This window comes from Pundamilia nyererei, unplaced genomic scaffold (genome assembly GCF_000239375.1).
Source record: "Pundamilia nyererei isolate P.nyererei 1_Seehausen unplaced genomic scaffold, PunNye1.0 scaffold00287, whole genome shotgun sequence".
Classification (NCBI taxonomy): domain Eukaryota; kingdom Metazoa; phylum Chordata; class Actinopteri; order Cichliformes; family Cichlidae; genus Pundamilia; species Pundamilia nyererei.
The window spans coordinates 155,657-179,832 of NW_005187688.1; the positions used below are offsets into that span (position 1 = coordinate 155,657).

At 41.6% G+C, this 24,176-nt stretch overlaps 1 protein-coding gene across 1 annotated transcript in view; it reads left to right on the top strand.

The window, feature by feature from the left end:
- The window catches only part of ttn.2 (titin, tandem duplicate 2), a 224,471-nt gene that overhangs the window by 106,129 nt on the left and 94,166 nt on the right, over positions 1-24,176 (top strand). Inside the window, exons 115-146 of the mRNA XM_013915325.1 lie at positions 2,041-2,164; positions 3,702-3,968; positions 4,828-4,925; positions 5,031-5,199; positions 5,704-5,973; positions 6,365-6,631; positions 7,056-7,334; positions 7,679-8,087; positions 9,550-9,674; positions 9,777-10,043; positions 10,217-10,486; positions 11,125-11,424; positions 12,100-12,402; positions 12,667-12,854; positions 13,163-13,277; positions 13,383-13,673; positions 13,774-13,925; positions 14,284-14,431; positions 14,612-14,911; positions 15,118-15,405; positions 15,486-15,782; positions 16,432-16,618; positions 18,327-18,442; positions 18,524-18,823; positions 19,772-20,071; positions 20,180-20,285; positions 20,521-20,717; positions 20,961-21,266; positions 21,351-21,504; positions 22,904-23,028; positions 23,124-23,242; positions 23,346-23,526. Of these exons, the coding sequence (XP_013770779.1) occupies positions 2,041-2,164; positions 3,702-3,968; positions 4,828-4,925; positions 5,031-5,199; positions 5,704-5,973; positions 6,365-6,631; positions 7,056-7,334; positions 7,679-8,087; positions 9,550-9,674; positions 9,777-10,043; positions 10,217-10,486; positions 11,125-11,424; positions 12,100-12,402; positions 12,667-12,854; positions 13,163-13,277; positions 13,383-13,673; positions 13,774-13,925; positions 14,284-14,431; positions 14,612-14,911; positions 15,118-15,405; positions 15,486-15,782; positions 16,432-16,618; positions 18,327-18,442; positions 18,524-18,823; positions 19,772-20,071; positions 20,180-20,285; positions 20,521-20,717; positions 20,961-21,266; positions 21,351-21,504; positions 22,904-23,028; positions 23,124-23,242; positions 23,346-23,526 (7,018 nt within the window). The remainder of the gene's footprint in view (positions 1-2,040; positions 2,165-3,701; positions 3,969-4,827; positions 4,926-5,030; positions 5,200-5,703; positions 5,974-6,364; positions 6,632-7,055; positions 7,335-7,678; positions 8,088-9,549; positions 9,675-9,776; positions 10,044-10,216; positions 10,487-11,124; positions 11,425-12,099; positions 12,403-12,666; positions 12,855-13,162; positions 13,278-13,382; positions 13,674-13,773; positions 13,926-14,283; positions 14,432-14,611; positions 14,912-15,117; positions 15,406-15,485; positions 15,783-16,431; positions 16,619-18,326; positions 18,443-18,523; positions 18,824-19,771; positions 20,072-20,179; positions 20,286-20,520; positions 20,718-20,960; positions 21,267-21,350; positions 21,505-22,903; positions 23,029-23,123; positions 23,243-23,345; positions 23,527-24,176) is intronic.

Below are 24,176 nucleotides of genomic sequence, written 5' to 3' on the forward strand. Positions count from 1 at the left end.
GACAGGATCACTAGGAGATTCGCTTCCTGAAACACAAGACCCATTAACATTCAGTTACAAACCACTACAGAAGTCCAGGCCTCATGATTGTGTCCCACAGCCAGAATTTCCCTTTCCATTTGTACACAATGTTCGTTTTTTGTGTCCAGTGAACTGCTCCGGCTTCATATAAGGCTCTGCTGGTGTGGGTTTGGGATTCCTGGTTTTGAGATAACATAGGCAGGAAGGCTTTTCTGCCCCACAAGCGTTTCTGCAGGGTTATTTTTAACAGCTGAAGGAGGCTGAGGTGCAGGGCAAGTGGCAGCAGAGCTATGACAGCTACAGCTACAAAACACATGGACTGCTATAAGTGTTTTGCTTGAGCTGATGCACTTGCTGTTTTCACATTGTAATTCAGAGTTGAACAGTGAATAGTCCAGGCCCTGAAATGAAATCGAGTCATATCCAGATCCAAGTGTTTAAAGTTTGAAGTAACCCGAGAACGGCGTGGTCCTTATGAATCGTTCCCTCCTTCTCGGTTGCACTGCATGTTGCATGTTTAGCATAGGTGGAGGTTTCAGCCACAGTAGTAGCTGAAGCACAGAAGAATGTAAAGCTGAATGTTTCCTCGGGCTCAATGAATAGCTTTTCCATCTCAGCACGTGTTTTTCTTGGGTAATACCAAAAGTGGCTGATTTATTTAGCAGCACATTTAAATACAAACAAACAGAAGAGTGTCGTTGGTACATGTGGTTGCACCTATAGCAGATTATGAAGAACTGCACTTCCTCGAGTTCAGTTAAGATTCATAAAAGTGTCAGTATGAAGGGCAAACATGTAACTTTCTAAATTAAAACCAAAGGAAGAAACACCCCCAAAAAAATCTAGGTTTAGAGTTGGTCAAAGCAAATGTTACAGCGTTATGGCAGATATAAACTCACAAAGAGTTTAAAGTAAAATTGATAAAAAAGCAGCAGTTTGTCTTTCTTCTTATAGAAAAGTGCTTCAGGCCTCACATGACAACCCAATTAATCTAATCTTATCTTTTATGTTAAAGAAAAAATATGCAGGTTTTCAGCTGAAGATGTTACAAATAAAGTTTTTTTATAGAGCTAAATAAACTTTATTATCAGTTTGTCTCATTTTTACTTTTTCTGTCACATTTCTGCTTATCAGCAAAAGTGTTTTTCTGATCAAGCAGCATTTTAACTATGACACTAATAGGCCACTTTATCCTCCACACATGAATGTACTGTCTACTTGTTGACAGCTGATGTGTCTTTTCATGCACACAGCACAGAAAAATATCATTGTACCTTCATCTTAAACGGTTCTGACAAATATCATTGTTAGGAATGAAAAATCGAACCAAGTTCATTTGATGTCACATAAATTTCAGTTGTGCTTATTTTGTTAGTCTGATAAAGAAATGCTGCACGTTTCATTTGTGAGTGTGTTGTGAGGCAGCTCTGTCACATGCAGGACACAGTGGTAAAAGCAGCTGTTGGGTGTTATAGGTCGTGTAGTTTAAATTGGGAAAATGGGGAGGGGTGGAGGGGGAGGGGTGCCTATATTCATTTTGGCCGTCCAGGCTTAACCGAGAAAATCTCTGTGCTTCACATTCTGTAGATGTGGAGAAACAAAGGAACCTCCAAAGAACAAAGACTGTTGATCACATATAAACCTGTCTTACCATTAGCAATTATTGCTTTGCTAACAGGAGGAGGAGGACCAGGGTTTGAACCTCACGGGCAATGTTCAGTGACACTGCAATACCTAATCCTTGCAGCAATGAGGTTTAATGTCATATATTCATTCATAGTCTGGGAAAAAACAGAAAAATCCAAATTAGATTGGAAATTAGTGAGTTGGTTTAGTGAGATAAGATTTATACAGACAAAAACTGAATCTCTAAACTTGATATAAGATCTTCAGAGAAGTTAAAACCTGTGACATGTTGTGACATTCAGGGCAGGAAAATACTAAATATGAATGAATCTATCAACCTGACAGGAAGTATACAGGACAGATTAAACCCTGTGATTATCGACTCTGTTGCAGGTGGTGTTGAAGGCGGAGGGTAAAGTCCACACCCTGACTCTACGCAATGTCGAGCAAAACGAAGCCGGACAAATCAAACTCGCAGCCAAAGACTTCCAGACTGAGGCCAGTCTTACTGTCAAAGGTAACCCAACAACACTATTTCAGGATTTTTAACTTAATTCCAGACACCCTCTCTACTTTTAAGATTAGGCTTAAAACTTATAGTCAGGACTGGATCAGGTGACCCTGAATCCACCCTGGTTATGCTGCAGTAGACTTAGGCTACTGGTGCCTTCCATTGATGCACTGACTGTTTCTCCTCTCATCCCTTTTGTGTTCATAGGCCACTCCAGATTTAATTATGAGTTATTATTAGTCTCTGGCTCACTTCCACAGCATGTCTTTTATCTTGTTTCCCTCCCCTCACCTCCAACTGGTGGCAGCAGATGGCCCCGCCCCTCCCTGAGCCTGGTTCTGCTGGTTCCTCGTCGCTAAAAGGGAGGTTTTCCTTCCCACTGTTGCCAAAGCGCTTGCTCACATATGATTGTTGGGGATTCTCTGTATTATGTTAGGCTCTTTACCTCACAATGTTAAGCCGCTTGAGACGACTGTTGTTGTGATTTGGCGCTATATAAACAAAATCGAATTGAATTAAATTGAATTGATGTCACCAGCTTTTTTAGTGTCCTTCTAGAAGACAACAGCAATGAACACTGCACTTGCCACAGCTGACTGATAGAAAATCTCCAGCATTTTACTCTGCAAGTTGATATATCTTGGTGTCTTTATAAAATCGAGCATACAGTGGTTGTGTTGGTTGGTCTTCCAGTTCAATTTGTTTGTTTGTCAATGTGGATGGATACTGTTAAATGCACTTAAGATATTCAATTCAATTTAATTCATATAGCGCAAAATCACAACAACAGTCGCCTCAAGGTGCTTTATATTGTAGGGTAGACCCTACAATGATATATAGAGAGAAAAACCCAACAATCATATGACCCTATGATCCTACGAGCAAGCAGTTTGGCGACAGTGGGAAGGAAAAACTCCCTTTTAACAGGAAGAAACCTCCGGCAGAACCAGGCTCAGGGAGGGACTTTGTCAGTGCATGGTCCAAGTAGTTTCCACTACAATGGTAAGTTTTCTGTTTCAGATTGTAAACATGACTCAGGATCACAGACAGCTCACTGGCACAGGTCCTTATCATTTGTATTGTTGATTGTTTTACTTAGGTCTGTAATTTGGGTAGGTACATATCTCACAGAAAAAAGAAAACTTTATACTGTGAGATATGAAAAAAAAGGTTATTTAAAAAGGTCATTATGAATGTATAAACTTTACTTGTGGAGGCTGCACAGGTGTATTATCAAATCCCCAAGATTATTTTGCACTTACCCATCTGACGCCAAAAAACACAATTGGCTTGGACCGCAGCTACTCTCTTACTGCAGCTTACTGAGACTTTACATTGTTAACTTACATTTTTCTGTGGGCATTTTAAGACTAGAAGAGGTGAAACGTTGCACTGATAAATCAACCACAATATGTGACTATCACTGCAGCCTTATTTTATTGGCCAGGATGAAATCCCACGAAAAATAAACTGATCTTTAGTGTTCAGTTTCTACTTTACTGAAATTCAAACTGCTGTCTTCTCTGTTTCTTTGTTCATCCAGAACCACCAGTGGAGTTCACTAAGCCTCTGGAGGACCAGACAGTGGAAGAGGAGGCCACGGCCACACTCGAATGTGAAGTTTCCAGGGAAAATGCAGAAGTGCGATGGTTCAGGGATGGACAGGAGATCCGCAAGACAAAGAAATATGAGATGATCGTTGACGGCTGCAAGCGAGCGCTGGTCATCCACGACTGCACTTTGGACGACTCAAAAACATATGCTTGTGATGCTAAAGACTTCAAAACCTCATGCTTCCTCAATGTTGAACGTAAGTATAGATGTGAAATGGGAAGAAAATTAAGTTAGAAGTTATTAGGCATGAAAAGGAACCCCAATTAGACTGTGACTCACCCCTTATTGGCCTAAAACAACCCTCTCAATGAGAAGGGGTCCCCACGGTAACGAATGGGCCCAAAATGGGACAGAAGTACTGGGCCAACTGCCGACTGTCTCTATGCCTACAAGGAACTGTTTCGTCATAAAAACCCATCCTATGACTCTCCAGATCTGTGCTGATACTAATCCTGGCAGAGATTTGAAAAGCCGCAGGTTTTGAGCTGAATGCTCATAAATTTGAATCTCAGCACTGAGCAGCCCCATTCTGTCACTTTATGGCTGAGTTGCAGTGTTTCTTCCACTTTGCAAAAATACCATTTATAGTTTCAGTCAGTGAGAGCCTTTGACTTGAAATCTGTGGGTGCGTCAAAACAACCCATTGTTTCACAAATGTTGGTAAAGGTGGGTCCTTGATTTTATACAGCTGTGGCAATGGGACTGAAAGCACCGGATATCAAAGATTAAGAGGTGTGGCCCAGTAGTTTTGGTCATTAAGGAAACAGTCTCTGTTTTTGTTAAGGAACCCTTTTTAAGCGATAGATGGCACTCTGAGATTTGTGATTTTAAGCTCCAAATTAAAATCAAATTACTTTTAGCATGCCTGTATACATACTCATTTGTCAAATCACAAATCACAAACTCCCCACAAAAGTTAAAGTGCCTTTTAAAACAGTAAAGAAACTTCTGAAGCCCAGAGGATACATTGGCTTTGCTCTTCTATTAAGGTAACCTCCCCTCCAGGAGGTGGGAAACTGAGTGTATTAACGAGTCTCTTCTCTTTGTCTGAATAGCTCCACACATTGAGTTCTCAAAGCCACTCCACGACGTCGAGGTTGTAGAGAAGGAATCGGCCAGGTTTGAATGTGAAGTGTCCAGAGAAGACGTCAAAGTGAGAACACACGCTTTTGACAGATGAGCTTACAGTAAAGGTTACATTTCATGTTTTCTTTGGACTGATCTTGCTCTCAGTGACCTCTTCCTTCACATCTCACAGGTCCGCTGGTTTAAGGACGGAAATGAAATCAGAAAGGGAAAGAAATACGAAATTATTGCACAAGGTCGCCAGCACATCCTCATCATCCACAAGTCTGTGTTTGACGATGAGGCTGAATACGAATGTGATGCAAAGACCTCAAAGTCCTCTGGCATGCTCACTGTCGTTGGTAAGAATCAAGAAGTTCTTCTTCGATCACAGCCTCTTTCTTCATACACGTATTAATGTGTTTGGTTACTTGATTTTATTATTTAACGTTAGATGTAATTGTTCAGTTCTTCAAAGCTAAAGATAATATTAGACAATTTCTGATGCTCAAAGTAAAGTTTTTCTCAGATATTTGAACCATCACAAGAACAGAAAATTACAATTTTCTTCAGTTGGATTAAATTAAATAAATCAAGGAAAACAGCACATTTTACATTTGTGTGACCAATAAATGTTTGTGATTTGGAGATCAGTCAGTGAAATTAGAATATGAGTTGGATAAGCAGAAGTGGAGAGATTGATTTGATAATTTAACATAATTTTGCTGAAGCTGAATGAGTTTTATGAATTAGATATAAATGATGTGAGCATGATAGCAGTTATGGCAGTTTACTGCTAAAATATATGTTGTTAAAAATGTATTAAAAGGTTTTAAGCAACTAATGGAGGATTCCTTTCATTGCAGAGGAGGAGACAAGGTTCACCAAGAACCTGTTCAATGTGGAGGGAACTGAGACCGACAGTGTAAAACTTATTTGTGAAGTCTCCAAACCCAGCGCAGACGTTATCTGGTACAAAGGAGACACGGAGCTGCCAGAGGGTGGCCGCTATGAGCAAATTGTAGATGGGAAGAGAAGGATACTCCTGATCAAGGATCTGAACATGTCTGATGCTGGAGAGTACAACTGCAGGCTAAGTTCCAGCAACAAAACTTCAGGAAACCTCAAGATTAATGGTACGCAAAAAATGTTAAAGGCACTTGGAACAAAGTAACAGTGAGAGCAGTAACACACACAACAAAGAAAATGCAGAGAAATAAATCTAAAATCAGGATTTATTATTTTAAACCCTTACCTTTCAACATCTATCACTCCATTTGCAACCCATCTTGGGTAAAGGTTAGGTTTTGGTTAATTTCAGGCCATTGTTATAGGATATTTTACAATTTGAAGGACCTAAATACAAACCTTTTCTCAGATAACTTCATTGATTTGACTTGATTTGAAATGTGACAGCCTCTAGGAAATGTTCGTTTTTAGCATGTGGCTAAAAGAAACCTGATTCTAAGCCTTAGTCTCACTGAAATAAACCCATCTCTAAGCTCTGAAATGCTTCCTGTGTTGCAGAATTAGCTGCTGAGTTCATCTCAAGGCCACAAAGCCTAGAAGTGGTGGAAGGAGAGAAGGCAGCGTTCACGTGCTCCGTATCCAAGGAGACCTATGAAGTCAAATGGATGAAGGATGACGTGGAGCTCGAGGCCGGAGAGAAATACCAGATAGTCACCGATGGCAAGAAACGAATCCTTGAAATCAAGGACTGTGAACTTAAAGATGAGGGTGGATACATAGTTATGATTGGACCAACTAGAGCCAGCGCCGACCTTACTGTGCTCGGTAAGCCCTGCCCACTTTAAGTTTATCTCAGTTAATGGGAAGAAAACCTGCTCCCGGGAGACCAAATGAAGTTTTAAATTAGTTTGTTTTTCAAGTACACTAAGCATTTTCCTTGAATCTGTATTTAACAATTTACATTCGAGATCAGTCTTGTTCAACATTGGCAGCATGAAGCAAAATATAGGAATTTATTGAAGTAAAATTTCTTTTTCATATTGAATGTATATCTTTTTTTATTAATAATATTTTTGGCAACACATTCTGAAACTTAATATTAGCTAGAAGTACTTGCAGTGCAGGAAGGTGTCATTTTTGGGTTTTGTTTCTTCCCCGGCTCAAGGAGTTCAGCCGTTTGAAAATAAAGTCTTTTGTCCAGATGACCCAGAAATATTCTCATTGGTGTCTGCTCTATTATTTTCTGCAGAGAGACTGAAAATCATCACTCCTCTAAAAGACACAGAGGGCAAGGAAGGTCAGGAGGTCGTCCTGAACTGTGAGGTCAACACAGAGGGAGCAAAGGCCAAGTGGCTGAAGAACGACGACACCATATTTGAGAGCAGCAAGTACGTAATAACCCAGAGAGACAATGTCTTCTCCCTGAGAATCAAAGATGTCCAGAAGGGAGACGAATCCAACTACAGCATCAACTTGACCAATCAGAGAGGAGAGCATGCCAAGAGCAACTGCAGCCTGACCATCAGGGGTGAGTGGTTCCTGGCAGCAGCATGGCTGCATGTTTTGTTGTGTTTGCAGTCCCACTGTCACATAAAGTGAAACATCACCGAGTATTGTTGCTGAACATGTACATCACTTGATGATTTCTACTTTGAGCACTTAATGTATCACATTACAAGACTCACATCATCTCTAACATGATGATGGGTTCACCGAACAACAGTCCTCAGACTTGGTCCAGTAGATCACCTTTGGCATGAGAAGGAGAATTGTAGGACGTCCAATGCACTATTAGAAAAGTATATAAATGCAAAGTACCAAAGTACCTACAGTATTAATGTCTGAAATATGACTGTACTTTGTGTTTTTCAGAGGAGAGTCTAAGAATAGTGGTTCCCCCAGAGGACATTGACACTCAGGAGAAGAAGACCATCAGCTTCTCCTGTAAGGTCAACAGGCCCAATGCCACTCTGAAGTGGATGAAGGCCGGTGAGGAGATTACCCTCAGCAAACGCATTGTCTACAGAGTTGACAAAGACAAGCATACGCTTACCATCAAAGACTGCACCCTGGCCGATGAGGGTGAATACACAGCTGTAGCCGGAGATGACAAAGCCACAGCAGAGCTCATCATCAGCGAGGCACCGACGGATTTCAACGTGCACCTAAAAGACCAAACAATCACCGAGTTCGAGGACGCAGAATTTACATGCAAGTTGACCAAAGAGAAAGCTGAAGTCAAGTGGTACAGAAATGGCCGAGAGATCAGAGAAGGACCCAGGTGTGTGAAACGTTTCTTTTTCTCTGTGAATGATGTGAACACACTCTGTTCATTTAATTTTAAACTGTGACCAACACAACAAAGACCAAGCTGATTTCACTGTTAATATATTTCATTATAGAACCTTATTATATTTATATTATAAGTAAATACAGAGTACTAAATATATACTGTACTGTGCAAAGGTCTCGAGCCGCCCCTTATTTCTTCATACTTTGGTTCCAAGGAGCCATACTATGTCCTATTGTTCGAAGTAGTCCTGAGCAATAGATCTCCAGGCCTTCTGAAGGTTTTTCATTGTTTGTGTTTGAGCACTGGCTGCTTTTTTTTACTCACTTTCAGCCCAGTCCATTTTCCATCTGTCCATCTATCCATTTTCTTCTGCTTGTCCGGGGCCGGGTAAACCCTGAATAAGTGGAATGTCAAGGAGTTCACAGAGATGTCATCTCTCTGCCGTGTGCTGGGTCTTCACCAGGCCTCGTTCTAGTCGGACATGCCCGAAACCCTTCACCCAGGGGGGCATCCTTTACAGCACGTCCCATTTAGTGCTGCAATCATTTCTATTACTTGCACCGCACAATAACGGTTGACCACTTTGCAGAGAAAGGCAAAGCACATACACGCCATCAAGGAGTACTCCTGCATGCCACGGCCAAAGTTTAAGCAAGTTGGACGCTGGTTTAGCTCACTGGGATGAGCAGGCAACCATATGCTGTGTGGCTGGCCCGGGTTTGAGTCCAACCTGCCGCCCTCTGCTGTATGTTCCCTCTTTCAATCTGCTTTCCCTTCAGCCTCTCCGTCTAGCCAATAAAAAGGCCAAAAAAACCCAGTTCAAACCAGTTGACCGCTGCACCCTGTGACTTGCCTTTGCTCAGCCAATAGAAATGAAGCCTACAGCTATGCCAGGTTCAACCACACAATGAAGGAAAACGTTCTGTGCAGATCCAAGTTCAGTGAACTTTTAGACGTACATATGTAGGGACCTCCAGTCCTTAGGGAAGCTTTTTTCCTCATACTGTATTCCATACATGTGTGCACGTGTTTTAATAAATCACCACACCTGTTTCCCACTGTCATAACAAAAGATAAAGAAATGAGGGGTGGCTGAGTCTTTTGCACGGTACTGTATAAATACAAATTAATCAACAAAAACAAAGGGAGAAGTTGCCCTCAGTAATTTCAGTGGTTTTGAACACACGTTCCTGCACAATTACTCTCAGTTAGCAGCCTTAATCTGAGCAGGACAAATTAGCATGGCCAGCTACACTGCACCCCCAAATCACAAACTGCAGTAACTCCCAGACTTAATGACTTTACACATTTACAAAGGAGAAAAAACAAAAGTTTATTTTTGTATCCACACAGAATTCTTCCTGATGAACAGTGTCCTCCGTTTTTACACTTTACTGTTTTGGAATCTGTCTCCTTCTTTACTTTTAAACAATTCACTATTTTGTCTCAGATACATATTTGAACGAGATGGAAAGATTTGCACTTTGCGCATCAAGGAATGCAGACCTGATGATGAATGTGAATATGCCTGTGGTGTGGAGGAGAAGAAATCCAGAGCCAGGCTTTTTGTTGAAGGTGAAATCCTCAGAGTTGCCTCCAAGAGTTTTCGGTAGAATGTAGTTCCTCTTCTGTTCCTGCTTGGTGTGACCGCTTTAAAAATGTTATTTTGTCCTGCAGAGACCCCAGTGGAAATCATCAGACCCCCGCAGAACGTGTTTGAACCTCCAGGCTCGGACGTTGTATTTGAGGTGGAGCTCAACAAAGACAGAGTGGAGGTGAAGTGGTTGAGGAACAATATGACCGTTGTCCAGGGAGACAAATACCAGATGATGAGCGAGGGTAAAGTCCACAGATTGCAGGTCTGTGAGATCAGACCTCGGGACCAGGGAGAGTACAGAGTCATTGCCAAGGATAAAGATGCAAAGGCCAGGCTGGAACTGGCAGGTGAGAGTGCAGACACAAAAAATACAATAACCGTCACTGCAGTCACTGCTACTGCAGTCCAAGTCCAAGGCATTGTCCAGTGAGCCATGGGTTACTTAGAAAAATCAGTGTTGTGTTCAGCAGTTATTGTACCTGCTACATGTGCTACTGATGATATTCCTCACCTCTTGCAGCTGTGCCTCAGATAAAGACCACTGACCAGAACTACGTCACAGATGTTGGAAAGCCTGTTATCATGGTCGTCCCCTACAGTGCCTATCCACAAGCTGAAGCTGACTGGCTGTACAACAACCTGAGTCTGCAAAAAGACAACATCTACACCTCAGCCGAGCACACAGAGTACCAATTAAAGAACCCCAAGAAGGTCGACGAGGGCTCCTACAAGATCATCATCAAAAACAAACATGGAGCGGGAGAAGCTTTCATCAACCTGAATGTCATTGGTAAGGTCTCCTTTGTTATGTAGAAGCAGCTGGTTAACTACAAGTAAACAAAATTATACTAAATTAGTGCTAAGACAGTTTACAATTAAAATTACACTGAACTGCAGCTTCCACAAGGATTTTATAGTAATTACGTGTGATATTAGAGATAAAATAGTTACTAGTACAAGCTAGTTTTTTTAAATAGTCTGACCACTATTGGGATCATTAATGTTAAATGTGAAGCCAAATCTGGACAACACGTCGTCAAAAGCTATGTTCTGCTATATTAAGCTAATTCAGATGATACATAGTGCCTCAGTATTTCTCACCCCATACATAATGAATGTTACTTAAATCTGCAGGTTGTTTCCTTCAAAAGTAGCTGAAGCAGCATGAAAAGGTGCAAAACATTATTTTTAATTGTCAAAAAGAAAAGCATAAAAATTCTCAAATCCCATAATAACGAGTGAACTTTAAAAGCACCAGTCACACTTAAAACAACAGAATAATGGGTGTCGTGTGGTATTTTCACATCTGCTGTTTCTGTGATTAAGAATAAACTTTAGAACGGGTTTCTCTTCATTCAGAGCTGATACTGTAGTGTAGATGTCCATAGGCTGCTTATCTTATCCTATAATGTGATTTTCTTTTTCCAGATGTCCCAGGACCTGTGAAGAACCTCCAGGTGACTGACACTGCAGATGGTGAGATCAGCCTCGCATGGGAGGAGCCTGAGAGCGATGGCGGCAGTAAAGTCATCGGCTACGTAGTGGAGAGACGTGATGAGAAACGTAAGACCTGGACACTGGCCACCGACCATGCCGAAAGTCCTGAATACACAGTGACCGGCCTCCAGAAGGAGTCCAAGTACCTATTCAGAGTCTGTGCCCGAAACCGGGTTGGCAGCGGACCCACTGTGGAGACTGACGAAGCTGTGCAAGCTAAGAACAAGTTTGGTGAGATTTACTGTATTTATTCATCTTTTGCACACATTTAAATAATGATGTAAAGTAGTTCTGATGTTAGACAGTAAGCTTCACTTTAAGGTAACAAAAAAGATATAAAACTAAGTTGAAGAGATGTTACTTTTTTGGGTAAAATAAAAACAACAATAGTTAAACTTTATAAATATAGAGACTTTATATTGCAAAATACTGATAAAAATTTGTAGTGCATGAACTGATATCTTGGTAATGTTAGCTTATTGTTCTCATAACTGAATTAGACGGAGGCTAAATCAAATTATCTGAATATGGTGAGTATGGTGTTAATATAACAAACATGCCAAATCTTTGAAGTTTAGTTGACCTGTTCTGCTCATATCCTTGTTTCTTTTTTAAAATCTTTACTCTGTTAGAGTTCAAAATAACCCATGATATTTTATTTCAAACTGTTCCTTTACACAGCCACCAACTTTCTCTTAGCTTCTTTATGAGCCACAGGATGTTTCAGATTAAACAGAAGCATTGATATTTTGATGAAAGGAAATTAAACAGTCTAGTTAAGTGGACAAAAGTAGCCCAAACTTCCAAGTTCAAGATCTTTGAGGTGCAAATTTAACTTGATATATACTTTAATACTTGGATGCTTGAACACATGTTCACTAAAATATATTTTGTTTATCTCTGTAGATGTTCCTGAAGCTCCTCTGAATGTGATCGTGGGAAACGTCACCAAGTTTGGCTGCACTCTGTCTTGGGAGCCTCCCACGTCAGATGGAGGCTCTCCCATTACCTCTTATATCATTGAGCTCCGCGACAGGACGTCAGTGAAGTGGTCTCCTGTCCTGGTGGCCAAACCTGATGACCTCAGTGCCATCATTAATGATGTCATTGAGAATAAAGAGTACATTTTTAGAGTGAAAGCTGAGAACAGAGCCGGTGTCGGCAAACCCAGTGCTGCCTCACAGCCCGTCAAAATCATGGATCCAATCGGTGAGTTTGGCTCATGGAAAGATGATTGGTTACCCTTTCTAGTAAGAAAATGATTATCTAATGGTTAGATAAGGTTAGTCTGTCCCTCAAAATCAGGGAAAATCCAGACACAATATTGAACAGAAAGAAGCTAGCACTCCAAAGCAACTTAACTAGTTCAGTGTCAACCTTTCTTGCCTGGTAAAACGTAGCACACACACTGGTTTACCCTAGGATACTTCTAACTTAACAGGTTTAAAATTGGTGTTTTCTGATCACCTGCAGAGCGTCCCAGCCCCCCTCTGAACCTGTCCTGGCAGGACCAGAACAAGAGCTCAGTGCAGCTCACCTGGGAGACTCCACTGAAGAACGGAGGCAGCATGATCACCGGATACATCATTGAACGCTGTGAGGACGGTTCTGACAAGTGGCTCCGCTGCAACGCCCGTCTCTGCCCTGACCTCTTCTACAAGGTACAAATCAAAGAAAATCATCTGCAAACCTGAGTAGCTGTTTCGTTGATGTTCAGTGTCTTGTGACCAAAAACAACCTTTGAGTAAAAGCCCTTTATCAGCTGCTTCGGGCTAAAAGCGTGTCATTAGATAATTGACAAAACAAGCCTTCCAGCGAGGGTTTAAAAAAACCTGTCATTTAAAAAAAGGCATACCAGTTATTTCAAAGTAAAAACCTCCCAAAACTGTCTTTTAAAGTCTTTTAAATACAAGGTTTTTTAAAAGTTTGACATTTCTTTGTTGTAATCCCTCACTGACGTTTGCCTCAGGTGTCAGGTCTGAAATATGGGACTAAGTACAACTACAGAGTGTTTGCTGAAAACGCTGCCGGAGTCTCTGAGCCTTCAAACATCATCGGACCTCTGCTAGCTGACGACCCACATGGTGAGATTAATGAATTAGTTCATAGTTATTTTATTCATATGCTATTCCTTCATAGTAAAATCCTTGGCAAAGGCAGGCACGTTAAAACCTCTGTCTCTTCTCCAGTTGGTCCAAGCTTTGACCTGAGTGCTTTTAAAGATGGCCTGGAAGTGATTGTTCCCCAGCCTCTCACCATCAGAGTCCCCATAACTGGATATCCAATACCTGTTGCTAAGTGGACCTTCGGAGAGAAGGAGCTATCCAGCATGCATGATGAGCGGGTTTTCCTCATGACAAAGTCAACATTTACAGAGCTAATGGTCACACCGAGTGTCCGTCCAGACAAAGGCATCTACACGCTACATCTGGAGAATGATGTCACATCGGTCTCTGGAGAGATTGAAGTCAATGTTATTGGTACACCTTAAAAATCTTCCCTAAAAAAACTGAGCAGAGCCTTGACAAATGTTACATTTTTGTTAAAATTGTGTCATCGGATTTCTGTTTGTGTCTCCAGCTGCACCCAGTGCTCCAAAGGACTTCAAGGTCCTTGAGGTGACTCGGCAGCATGTCCACCTGAGCTGGGAGGCTCCAGAGCATGATGGAGGAAGTCCTCTGATTGGCTACCAGGTGGAGAAACGAGACGTGTCCCGCAAGACCTGGGTCAAGGTACAACAGTGACATCGGCTTTCAGAGTGTGCTGAACCAGCTGATCACTACATAATGTGTCATCTAATATTTAAATTAAAAAAGTGTAATTTTATATTTTAAAACACACACACGTGTAAGAGAGAGAGTGCTCTGTAATTAGCTGGCTCTGGGTATTCATGAACAAGTAACAGCCGAATCGTAACAACACCTGCTGACTGGCACTCGTATAGTGCATTTCCAGTATTATCACCCACTCAATAATATCTCCCCTCATACTATCTCCATGGCCCCAGCCTGTCATGAAGAAATGTTTAGCTGGACTGCACATGGTGATGAAGGACCAGTTAAGCATGATGTTAATTCTTCTTTCTCTAAGGTGACCACAGGGATCCAGGATCTGGAGTTCACCGTTACTGACGTGGTTGAAGGGAAGGAGTATTTGTTCAGAGTCACCGCCTGCAACAAATGTGGACCGGGAGAGCCAGCGTATATTGACGAGCCAGTTAACGTCTCCTCTCCTGCAAGTGAGTAAAGGCAGTGTTCAATGTGTAACATTGATGTTAATGACAATACTGGCTGTCTCTATTAATCAAAATACCTAAACACATTCTTCGTACACGTAGAGTCAGAACAACACGAGACTTCCTTTCGATTAAACTGCTTCTGAGAAACTTTCTAAGCGCTCCAACTGTTTTTTTCTCCAGCTGTCCCCGACCCTCCAGAAAACCTGAGGTGGAGGGACAAGTCAGCCAGTGGCATCTTCCTGACCTGGGAGCCGCCAAAGTATGATGGCGGAAGCGGCATCCGGGGCTACAATGTTGAACGCTGTCAGAGAGGAACGGATAAGTGGGAGCCCTGTGGGGACTTGGTACCTGAGCTGAAGTGCCAGGTGACGAATCTTATTGAGGGTCAGTGGTACTCTTACAGAATCAGAGCCCTGAACCGACTTGGAGCCAGCCGGCCCTGCAAAGCCACTGATGAGATCCAGGCTGTTGATCCTAAAGGTACTTGTGATGTAGTCCTCTTAGGACCATGAAATTTCATATGGTGTAATCCAACGTTACAAGTTATTCCCTCGTATAAACTCCGTATAAGCAAGCCATTAGTTTTATGTGGTCACACTGAGCTTGCTGTCCTCTTTACTCTATTGTGACTATGGCATCTCAATTCCCACCTACTGACTGACTTCTTGTCCTTAATTTCTATGCAGAGCCTCCAGAGATCCAGCTGGATGCCAAGCTTCTGGCTGGTCTGACTGCTAAGGCTGGCAGCAAGATTGAACTTCCTGCTGATGTGACAGGTAAGCCTGAGCCACGAGTCAAGTGGACCAAAGCCGACCTGGTCCTCAAACCAGACGACAGGGTGTCCATCGACACCAAGCCAGGACACTCCATGGTCACCATCGCCAAGACAAAGAGAGATGACAGTTCCACTTATATCATCGAAGCCACCAACAGCAGCGGTCGTGCCACTGCCACTGTGGATGTCAACATCCTTGGTAAGATCAATTAACGACCGAGAAAGGTACAGATTCTCCGTTTCTGCTGATTACAATTTTAAATCTGCTCTTCAAAACAGATAAGCCTGGTCCCCCTGCTGCTTTTGACATTTCTGAAATCACCAATGAGTCCTGCTTTCTGGCTTGGAACCCTCCACGTGATGATGGTGGCTCCAAAGTTACCAACTATATTGTTGAACGGCGAGCTGCTGATAGTGAGATCTGGCACAGACTGTCCTCCACTGTGAAGCAGACCACATACAAAGCTACCAGTCTGATCAAGTTCAAGGACTATATCTTCAGAGTATTTGCTGAAAACCAGTTTGGTGTTGGTCCAGCTGCTGAACACCCATCAATCACTGCTAAATACCCCTTTGGTAGGCTACCTTACATCTAATATCTTAGAAACAGAAATTTCCATTTGTAGATGAGTCCATTTCCAGTTTTCTTTTATGTATAGATTCATATACAGTAGTATTTTTTCTGTTTGTTTGGATTGAAATGTCTGATGCAGCATTAACCTCCTAGGACCTGCGTCCACATATGTGGACATCACATTTTGGGTTATTTAGACCATAATACTCAATTTTGCTCTACAAGGGCCTGATGTCCACTTACGAGGACATTATCCTGCTACTGTTCTAATGAAATTTTAAACGAATATCCTCATATGTGGCTCTCATTTTTCTTAGAAACAAAAATCAGGTAAAAAAAATAATCTGGTAATTCTTTGTTTTTACATTCATCAGGTCCCAATCAGCCCAAATATCAAAGAGAAATTAAAAATGCTGCCGTGGAAGAGTTCGGGTCTTAGGAGGTTAAGATAGAAAAACAGCTTAATCGTACAGGTTTTTTTTATAAGATCCTGTGAGAGATTCTTGTTCTTGTCGATTCTCAGCTAACTGAAGAGTTTAGTGTGGAACATTTATCATAATCAGGCTTTATTACTTTCAGGTCCCTAGTTGGGTCAAGTAGATCAAGTCTTCATGACTTGGACTAACCTGATGCATCTGATCTTGTCCTCAGATACTCCCGGGGCTCCTTACAAGCTGGAGGCTTCAGATATTGCAAAGGACTCTCTGAATCTGAACTGGTATGAGCCCGATGAGGATGGAGGAAGCCCAATTACTGGATACTGGGTGGAGAGATACGAAGCTGACCATGACAAGTGGATAAGATGCAACAAGCTGCCAGTCAAAGACACAAACTACAGGTGAGCCTAGCTGTCACATTTCAGAACTGATGTTTATACATTGAGCTTCTTTGATAGATTAGTGTGCTGATGTACATTTCCAACAGAAAAGTTTAAACTCAGGAATATTAGAAAAAGTACTGGTGCTCCTGATGTTTTCTGTTTTCTCTGATACTTCACTGAAATGAAATGTGTTCTTAACTATAAAAACACAGTACAACTACGTGGGATAGGTGGCTGGTCAAAACAAGTTATAGCATCTAAAAGGTTTTCACTGTTACCAGGTTCACCTTCTATCCAGGACTCTCTGGATCAAATCCATTTTTGGAGATAAGAACTTTAGACTTAATTTATGAGCGACCCCTGTACACGGACAAATGTGTGGTTTAGTAACACCAGACTGAAACTGACTGAACTGATCTGGTTACTTTTGTTGTTTTCACAAAGCACCTGTCCCATAAGTTAACCTATTAGAAAAAAAGTTAATTCAGTGATTTTGATGCCAACAGACAAAGGCTGACTGAAGCAATCAATTCATACAGCCGTCACAGCTGTGCTTCAGTCTCTTACACCGAGCTGAAAAATTGTCTGGCAAATAGATCTGATGATTTAAATCCCTGGATTTTAGCATGTCTCTTTAACATGCAGTTTAGGGTTCATTTTAAAATTTTAGGTGTAACTTTTAGAGCTCTGCACGGTGAAGCTCCCCAGTATATCTCTGACCTGTTGAAACCTCATGCTTCATCCCGAGCACTTAGGTCTTCAAGTCAGAGGCTACTGGTGGTCCCACGTACTAGGTTTAAAACACCTGGGGATCGGGCTTTTCAGGCACCGAGGCTGTGGAACTCTCTGCCGTTGTCTTTACGCTGTCTAGACTCTACTGACTCCTTTAAAAAGCAGCTGAAGACATTTTTATACAAACAGGCTTTTAATTAATTTTAACTTGTATGTCTGATCTTATTGTAAAGCACTTTGTGATTTTTATCTGTGAAATGTGCTATATAAATTAATTTTACTTACTTACTTAGACAAATGGTGGGGGTCTGGTAAGGAAGTTGGGGGGAAGCAGACAAGCAGACAACTCCACAGGAAGAGTCTTTTGTCTCTTCGAGGACTCTGGGAGGTAGCAAGGGAGTGCAAACCTTAAGCTGTGAAACAGCTGTGTACTGCCTTTAGTTCCTGGAGACGGTATTTAACTGAGTCTGCCCCACGATCATGCAGGCTCCACCAAGCTTGGTTTTCTGTTCTTTGTTTGTGATTAAAGAATGTTAGCTACCACTCACCGCTCGTCTGCAGGCTTTACTTAATGGAAAACTTCCACAACAATCTCCATCGTTCACATTTGCAACACTACAGCAGCAACACAGCAGTGTTAATACTGGCCACTGAGTCTTCATCCGAAATGCACTGCACCTTGTGATGGTTCCCAAAGTTAAAAACAATTGATTTGTGTAAAAGCATATGGGAAACTAAGATTATGCATCATCTCTATTATTCAACATCTGACAATGGAAATGAGGCAACAGTATAAACTGAAAAACAAAACGTTATTGAAGTTTTTTATATTTGCATTAAAATGCAGGTAAAAAGAGAACTTTCATATGCTATAACTTTTTTGACCAGTCAAAGACACAAAAAAAGGTTAGCCTAGCTACTCTGCTGTCAAATTTCAAAACTGACTCTTGCATTAAGCTTCTTTGGTAGATTACAGTGTACTTTTCTTCATTAGGGTCAAAGGTCTTCCAACCAGGAAGAAGTATAAGTTCCGAGTCCTTGCTGAGAATCTGGCCGGAACTGGAAAACCCAGCAAGGAGACAGATCCAATCCTTGTTAAAGATCCTATTGGTACTAAATTTCCCTTACTTCTATAAGCACTTTAAATCTGTTTAGAATAGATAAATATGTCACGGTTGTTTTTCCTACCAGACCCTCCATGGCCCCCTGGCAAACCCACAGTGAAGGACGTAGCTAAGACGTCATGCTTCCTAATGTGGACCAAACCAGAGCATGATGGCGGAGCAAAGATTGATAGCTATGTCATTGAGATGCTAAAGACCGGCACCACGGACTGGATCCGCGTGGCAGAGAACATCCCCATGCTGGAATATTTCCTAAAGGGCCTGATGGAGAAGCAGGAGTACTCGTTCAGAGTGCGAGCTGTTAACGTGGCTGGAGAGAGCGAACCCAGTGAACCCAGTGACCCAGTGCTCTGCAAAGAGAGACTCAGTAAGAATAACTCATGATCTAAAAACAGAAAAACATACTGGAGTAAAACATAGATCAATGATCTGTTCTGCACTGACTGCCACATAATACAAGAGGGGTGAGCTTAAAAAAATGTGCAATTTATAACACACACACAAATAAACATAGATATTTAGTGTGTGTGGTTCTATAACACAGGTGCTGTCAGACAATTTAGACAAACATGAAATAAAAACAAATGTCCAGAACACAAACGGTTAACTGTACAATAAGCATACGTGGGGTTCTCTGAGAAAGGTTCCCACATAAGCCTCTCAGAGTGCTAATAAAACTGCCATAAAAATACACAGAGGTGGGTTGATTATTATTTTTTATGTTCAAAATAAGGTTAAAATTTTGCATCTATTCAGGGTGGGTTTTTTTGTTTTTTAAATCTATGTCCAATCATGAGCATCAGTACAGTGGGATATATCATAGCTTCAGTAACAAAACTGAAAACCAAAACTTAAATGCACGCTTGGATAATTGGTAAAAATGGAACGCCCTCTGGAAAATGTCTATGTGAGGAGTACAAGACAGGAGGGCCGTTCAACAGCTGAACTCTCAGACTGGCAGCTCAGCATTTACTGTTGTAGGACAGCTGATCAGTGTTCAAACTCTGAGCACGTTCACCCTGAATTAAACAGGTTTTTTAAATGAAATGTGTTTTTCATCTGGAAAAGACGAACGATGTGACATGTAAAGCACAGTTTCACATTTTCTGAAATTGAGTTTAATTGTTTAAATTTAGTTTTAATTGTTGGAATATTTGAAGTTTTAAACAGTCAAAACATTTCCATGTAAGACAAACTGGTAGAGAATAAGCATGGTACACTATGGTATATGGGCGACACATCCGACAGCTGGTGCTCTGAAGCTGGCCAGGTCACACCGACAAATTAAAACTGTGGTTTGTCTTCCTTTCCCCAGACCCTCCCTCAGCTCCACGCTGGCTAGAGGTTGTCAACATCAGCAGGAACAGTGCTGAGCTGAAATGGGCGGTTCCTGAGCGCAATGGAGGTTCAGCCATCACCAACTACATTGTGGAGAAACGTGATGTGAGGCGTAAAGGTTGGCAGACTGTGGACACCACAGTCAAAGAGCTGAAGTGCGACGTGAAACCGCTCAATGAAGGGTCGCTTTATGTGTTCCGTGTTGCTGCTGAGAACGCTGTGGGTGTCGGACCCTTCTGTGAGATGGAGGACTCTGTGCTGGCAAAAGACACTTTCAGTAAGTTAGAAAGGATGCGCAGTCGCACAAATCATTTCAATTTGAAGGCAATGAAAATCCTCACTGCTGATCTGTCAAAGAACGACGATAATGTTTCCTCATTTCCAGGTACTCCTGGCCCACCCTACGCTCTCGCTGTCAGTGCTGTGACCAAAAGATATGTGGACTTGCAGTGGGAGGCACCGAAAAATGATGGTGGAAGACCCATCCTCAGGTTACATTTTACCATTTTATCACATTTTATCTTGTACCCTGTATGTGACATTGCACAACTTAAGTCCCGTGCAACTTAAACATTTCTGCAAAACTGATTTCCTTACGTTTCTCATGCAGGATAGGCACTTAGTAGATCACCATGTAAATGGCACCTGCAGCAGAAGCAGCAGATTTGTTTCCTCGACCTAGTATGTATAAAGGTCCATTTCCCTTGTATTCCATTGGCTGTTCAGGTATTCCATTGAGAAAAAAGAGAAGCTTGGAACTCGCTGGGTGAAATGTGGGAAGACCTCGGGTCCAGACTGTAAGTACAGGGTAACAGACGTCATTGAGGGAACAGAGGTTCAGTTCCAGGTCCGAGCTGAGAACGAGGCTGGCAGTGGACACCCAAGTGAACCCACCGAGATTCTCACCATAGAAGATCCAACAGGTCAGCTCAGGAAATAGATAAAAAAATAAATAAAGCTTCATATATTTACAGTAAGTGTATAGTTAAATTATTGTATAGTTTTTATAAAATGCTATAAGCACGTGTGCACTTTTATAGAGCTGTTTCTAATCTCGTTATACTATGTATAATGACAATAAAGGCTTTCAATTCATTAATAATTATATTGTAACAGTAAAAACAATTTAAAGTGCGGAGAGTCTGAGTTTATATTCTCCCCTCCAGGCATCCCATCACCACCCATTGAATTACACGTGACTGGAGCCAGCCGAGACTTCCTGGCAATTGCCTGGAAACCTCCACAAACAGATGGCGGTGCCCCTGTCAGAGGATACCACATTGAGATGTGCGAGGCTGGAACGGAGAAGTGGATGAGGGTGAACTCCCGTCCAGTGAAGGAGCTCAAGTACCGTGTAGAGGAGGGTGTGACCCCTGAAAAGGAGTACATTCTGAGAGTGAGGGCCGTTAACGCTATCGGAGAGAGCGAACCGTCGGACATCTCTGAAAATGTCTTTGCCAAAGACTCTGACTGTAAGAATCTTCATATTTGTTTCTGAGAGTCACCGGTGCCCTTCATTTGTGGCTGAGAAAGATTTTGTTTTTCCGTGTTTTCAGGCAACCCAACTCTGGAATTCCAGACTCTGGATCTAGTTGTTGTGGAAACAGAAAAGCTGCACATTCCAGTTCCCTTTAGAGCAGTCCCCTTACCTAAAATCACCTGGCACAAAGATGGCAAAGAGCTGAAGGCGGATGAACGCCTTGGCTTTAGGTGAGTGTTCTGTGCAAATCCTTTCATCTAGAACTTTTGTCATATCGGTTATTTCATTTCACACCAGCACAGGCCTTACACTCATCCATCTCTGATTTGCATAAAAACTGTATGCTTGCTGTGAAATTTAATCCTAATATAACAAACAAAAAAATAAATAAAAATCTACAATCCACCCACTTTCAAGCCATTTTTCACACATTTAAATGTGAGGAAAAGTTTGAACATGAATATTTGAGTCTAAAATTTTCACTCATTTTTCTTACCATCAAAATGCATCAAGATCCTTAATTTGGGACCGATGTGTAAATGTCTGAGTAGTGGCAAGTTAAGGTAAGAAAAATATAGAAAAAAATTCTAGCATTTCCAGGTATTGCTTTTTGTGATAACTGAAAAATAATGTTGTTAAAACATATTCATAGTTTTCATTTTTGACACTTGCTCTACCCAACAGTTTGAGACTTAATGCATTCAGTCTGATATTTAAAATTAAGTTTAAAATATACTAAGAGGTAGAAGAGTGCTGTCCAAGAAACTGAGCAGGACCCTCAAACTCCCAGCCTCTACTAGCACCCGATCTGGGAATATAAAGAATGGGGAATTTATATGTATTTACATGCCTGATCTCTGCTTACCTGTAGAAGTCATGCCAGGTTTAGGGTTGGGTTAGGGATAGGTTAGGGATTTAGGGTCAGAGGGGTTAGTAGGCAATTTTTTTATGTGCGTATCTGTCCCAAATTGATCTATTTCAGCTGTTAGAAAGACCAGTTTTTATTAGTTTTTGACACATATATTCATATTTCAGTTAGCAAAACAATGGTCTGAAAGTGACCATTTAAAAAATATTTCTTTTTTAATTTTAATGTGAAAAACTAAAATTTCATGTTTTAGGGTTGCACAGCGTCAAAGTGTTAGCACGGTTAGCCTGTTAGCGCGTTAGTGCCGTGCAGCCCCTAACATGGGCCAATCCGTGCTAACAGAGATCTGCCGTGTGAATGCGGTCATGACGTTAACGTCATTATAACGAGAGTAACTCTGACAGCACTAATTCTAATGTATAAAACTAAAATTTCACAGCACTCACTATATATGGGTAAACTTTGGACCATAAAACATTTAAGAAAATTGGAGTTGTTTAAGTAGAAATGTTACCAAACATGTAATAAAATAATAATAATAATACATTTTATTTATAGACGCCTTTCAGACCCTCATGGATGTACTGATTTGAGATGGAATGACTGATATAATAGAAGAACATATTCTTTAAAGAATACTAAATTGAAATTACTCTTCAAACAAACAGTAGAAAACTGATCTTTTTTTGCTGGGAAAAAGCCCAACATGAGCTCCATTAAAATGGCTTTGTGTCTTTTCTTTCTTGGTTGGTGCTCAACAGGAAGGAGTATACCTCCTGTCACCTGGAGACTGACAGCAGTCTTCATGCCGATGCTGGAGTGTACAAAGTGACACTAGAAAACAAGCTGGGAAGTGCCAGTGCCACCATCAATGTCAAAGTCATCGGTATTTAAACACACATGGCCAGTTTGTACATCACTGGAGAGACACACTGAACCTGGAGCCAATGTTTTTTCATATCTCTATGTCTTTGTCTTCAGGGCTTCCTGGTCCTTGCAAGGAAATTGTGGCTTCTGAGATCACAAAGAGCTCCTGTAAAGTTTCATGGGATCCACCAGATTATGATGGTGGTAGTCCAATTCTTCACTATGTCTTGCAGGTCTGAGATGGCAGCGTGTTTTTACTGATCACATTAGAAATCTGACAGTGAAAATAAAATGCTCATGTGTTTTTTCATTTGTTCCTTTTGTGGTGCCGCACAGCGGCGTGAGGCCGGCAGGAGGACATACGTCAACATAATGTCAGGAGAGTGCAAGGTGAGCTGGGTGGTCAAAGATCTCATCCACAATGGAGAGTACTACTTCAGGGTCCAGGCCGTTAACAAGATTGGAGGAGGAGAGTTCATCGAGCTCCGCAACCCAGTCATCGCCGAGGACCAGAAACGTAAGGAAATCGAATCTGGTGATGTCATACAAGGATTATACTTCCTGCTGTGAGAATGCCAGTAGAGAATATGATCACTTGGGATGGAGATGGAGATTAGCTAAAGCATTCACCCTTAACCATTCGAGGGATAGCAGCAGGAGTCAGCACAGATGATACTGTGTGATTTTCCCAGTTTAAGATTGATTATTATTTCTTAAAGTTTTATAGCACTTGTACTCAGTGTTGGGGAGTAACGGAGTACATGTACCAGCGTTACGTATTTAAAATACAAAATATGAGTAACTGTATTCCGTTACAGTTACTGTTTAAAAAGGTGGTATTTAGAATACAGTTACTTTGTTGAAGTAAAGGGATTACACAGTGTTTTTTTCCTGTTTCATGTGTTAGGCTATGCCCTCTCTATTTTGGTGATTCCACGCCGATGAAAACCAAACAAAACACGCATTAGGAGGCTCTAATGTCTGTGTCTCAATCTCGTGGCCCATGTCACCCCTAGTTGCATAATGACATGAAGAAATATTTTTTTAAATTATTACCATCCATCCATCTTCATCCGCTTTATCCGGGGCCGGGTCGCGGGGGCAGCAACCTAAGCAAAGAGGCCCAGACCTCCCTCTCCCCAGCCACCTCCTCCAGCTTATCCGGGG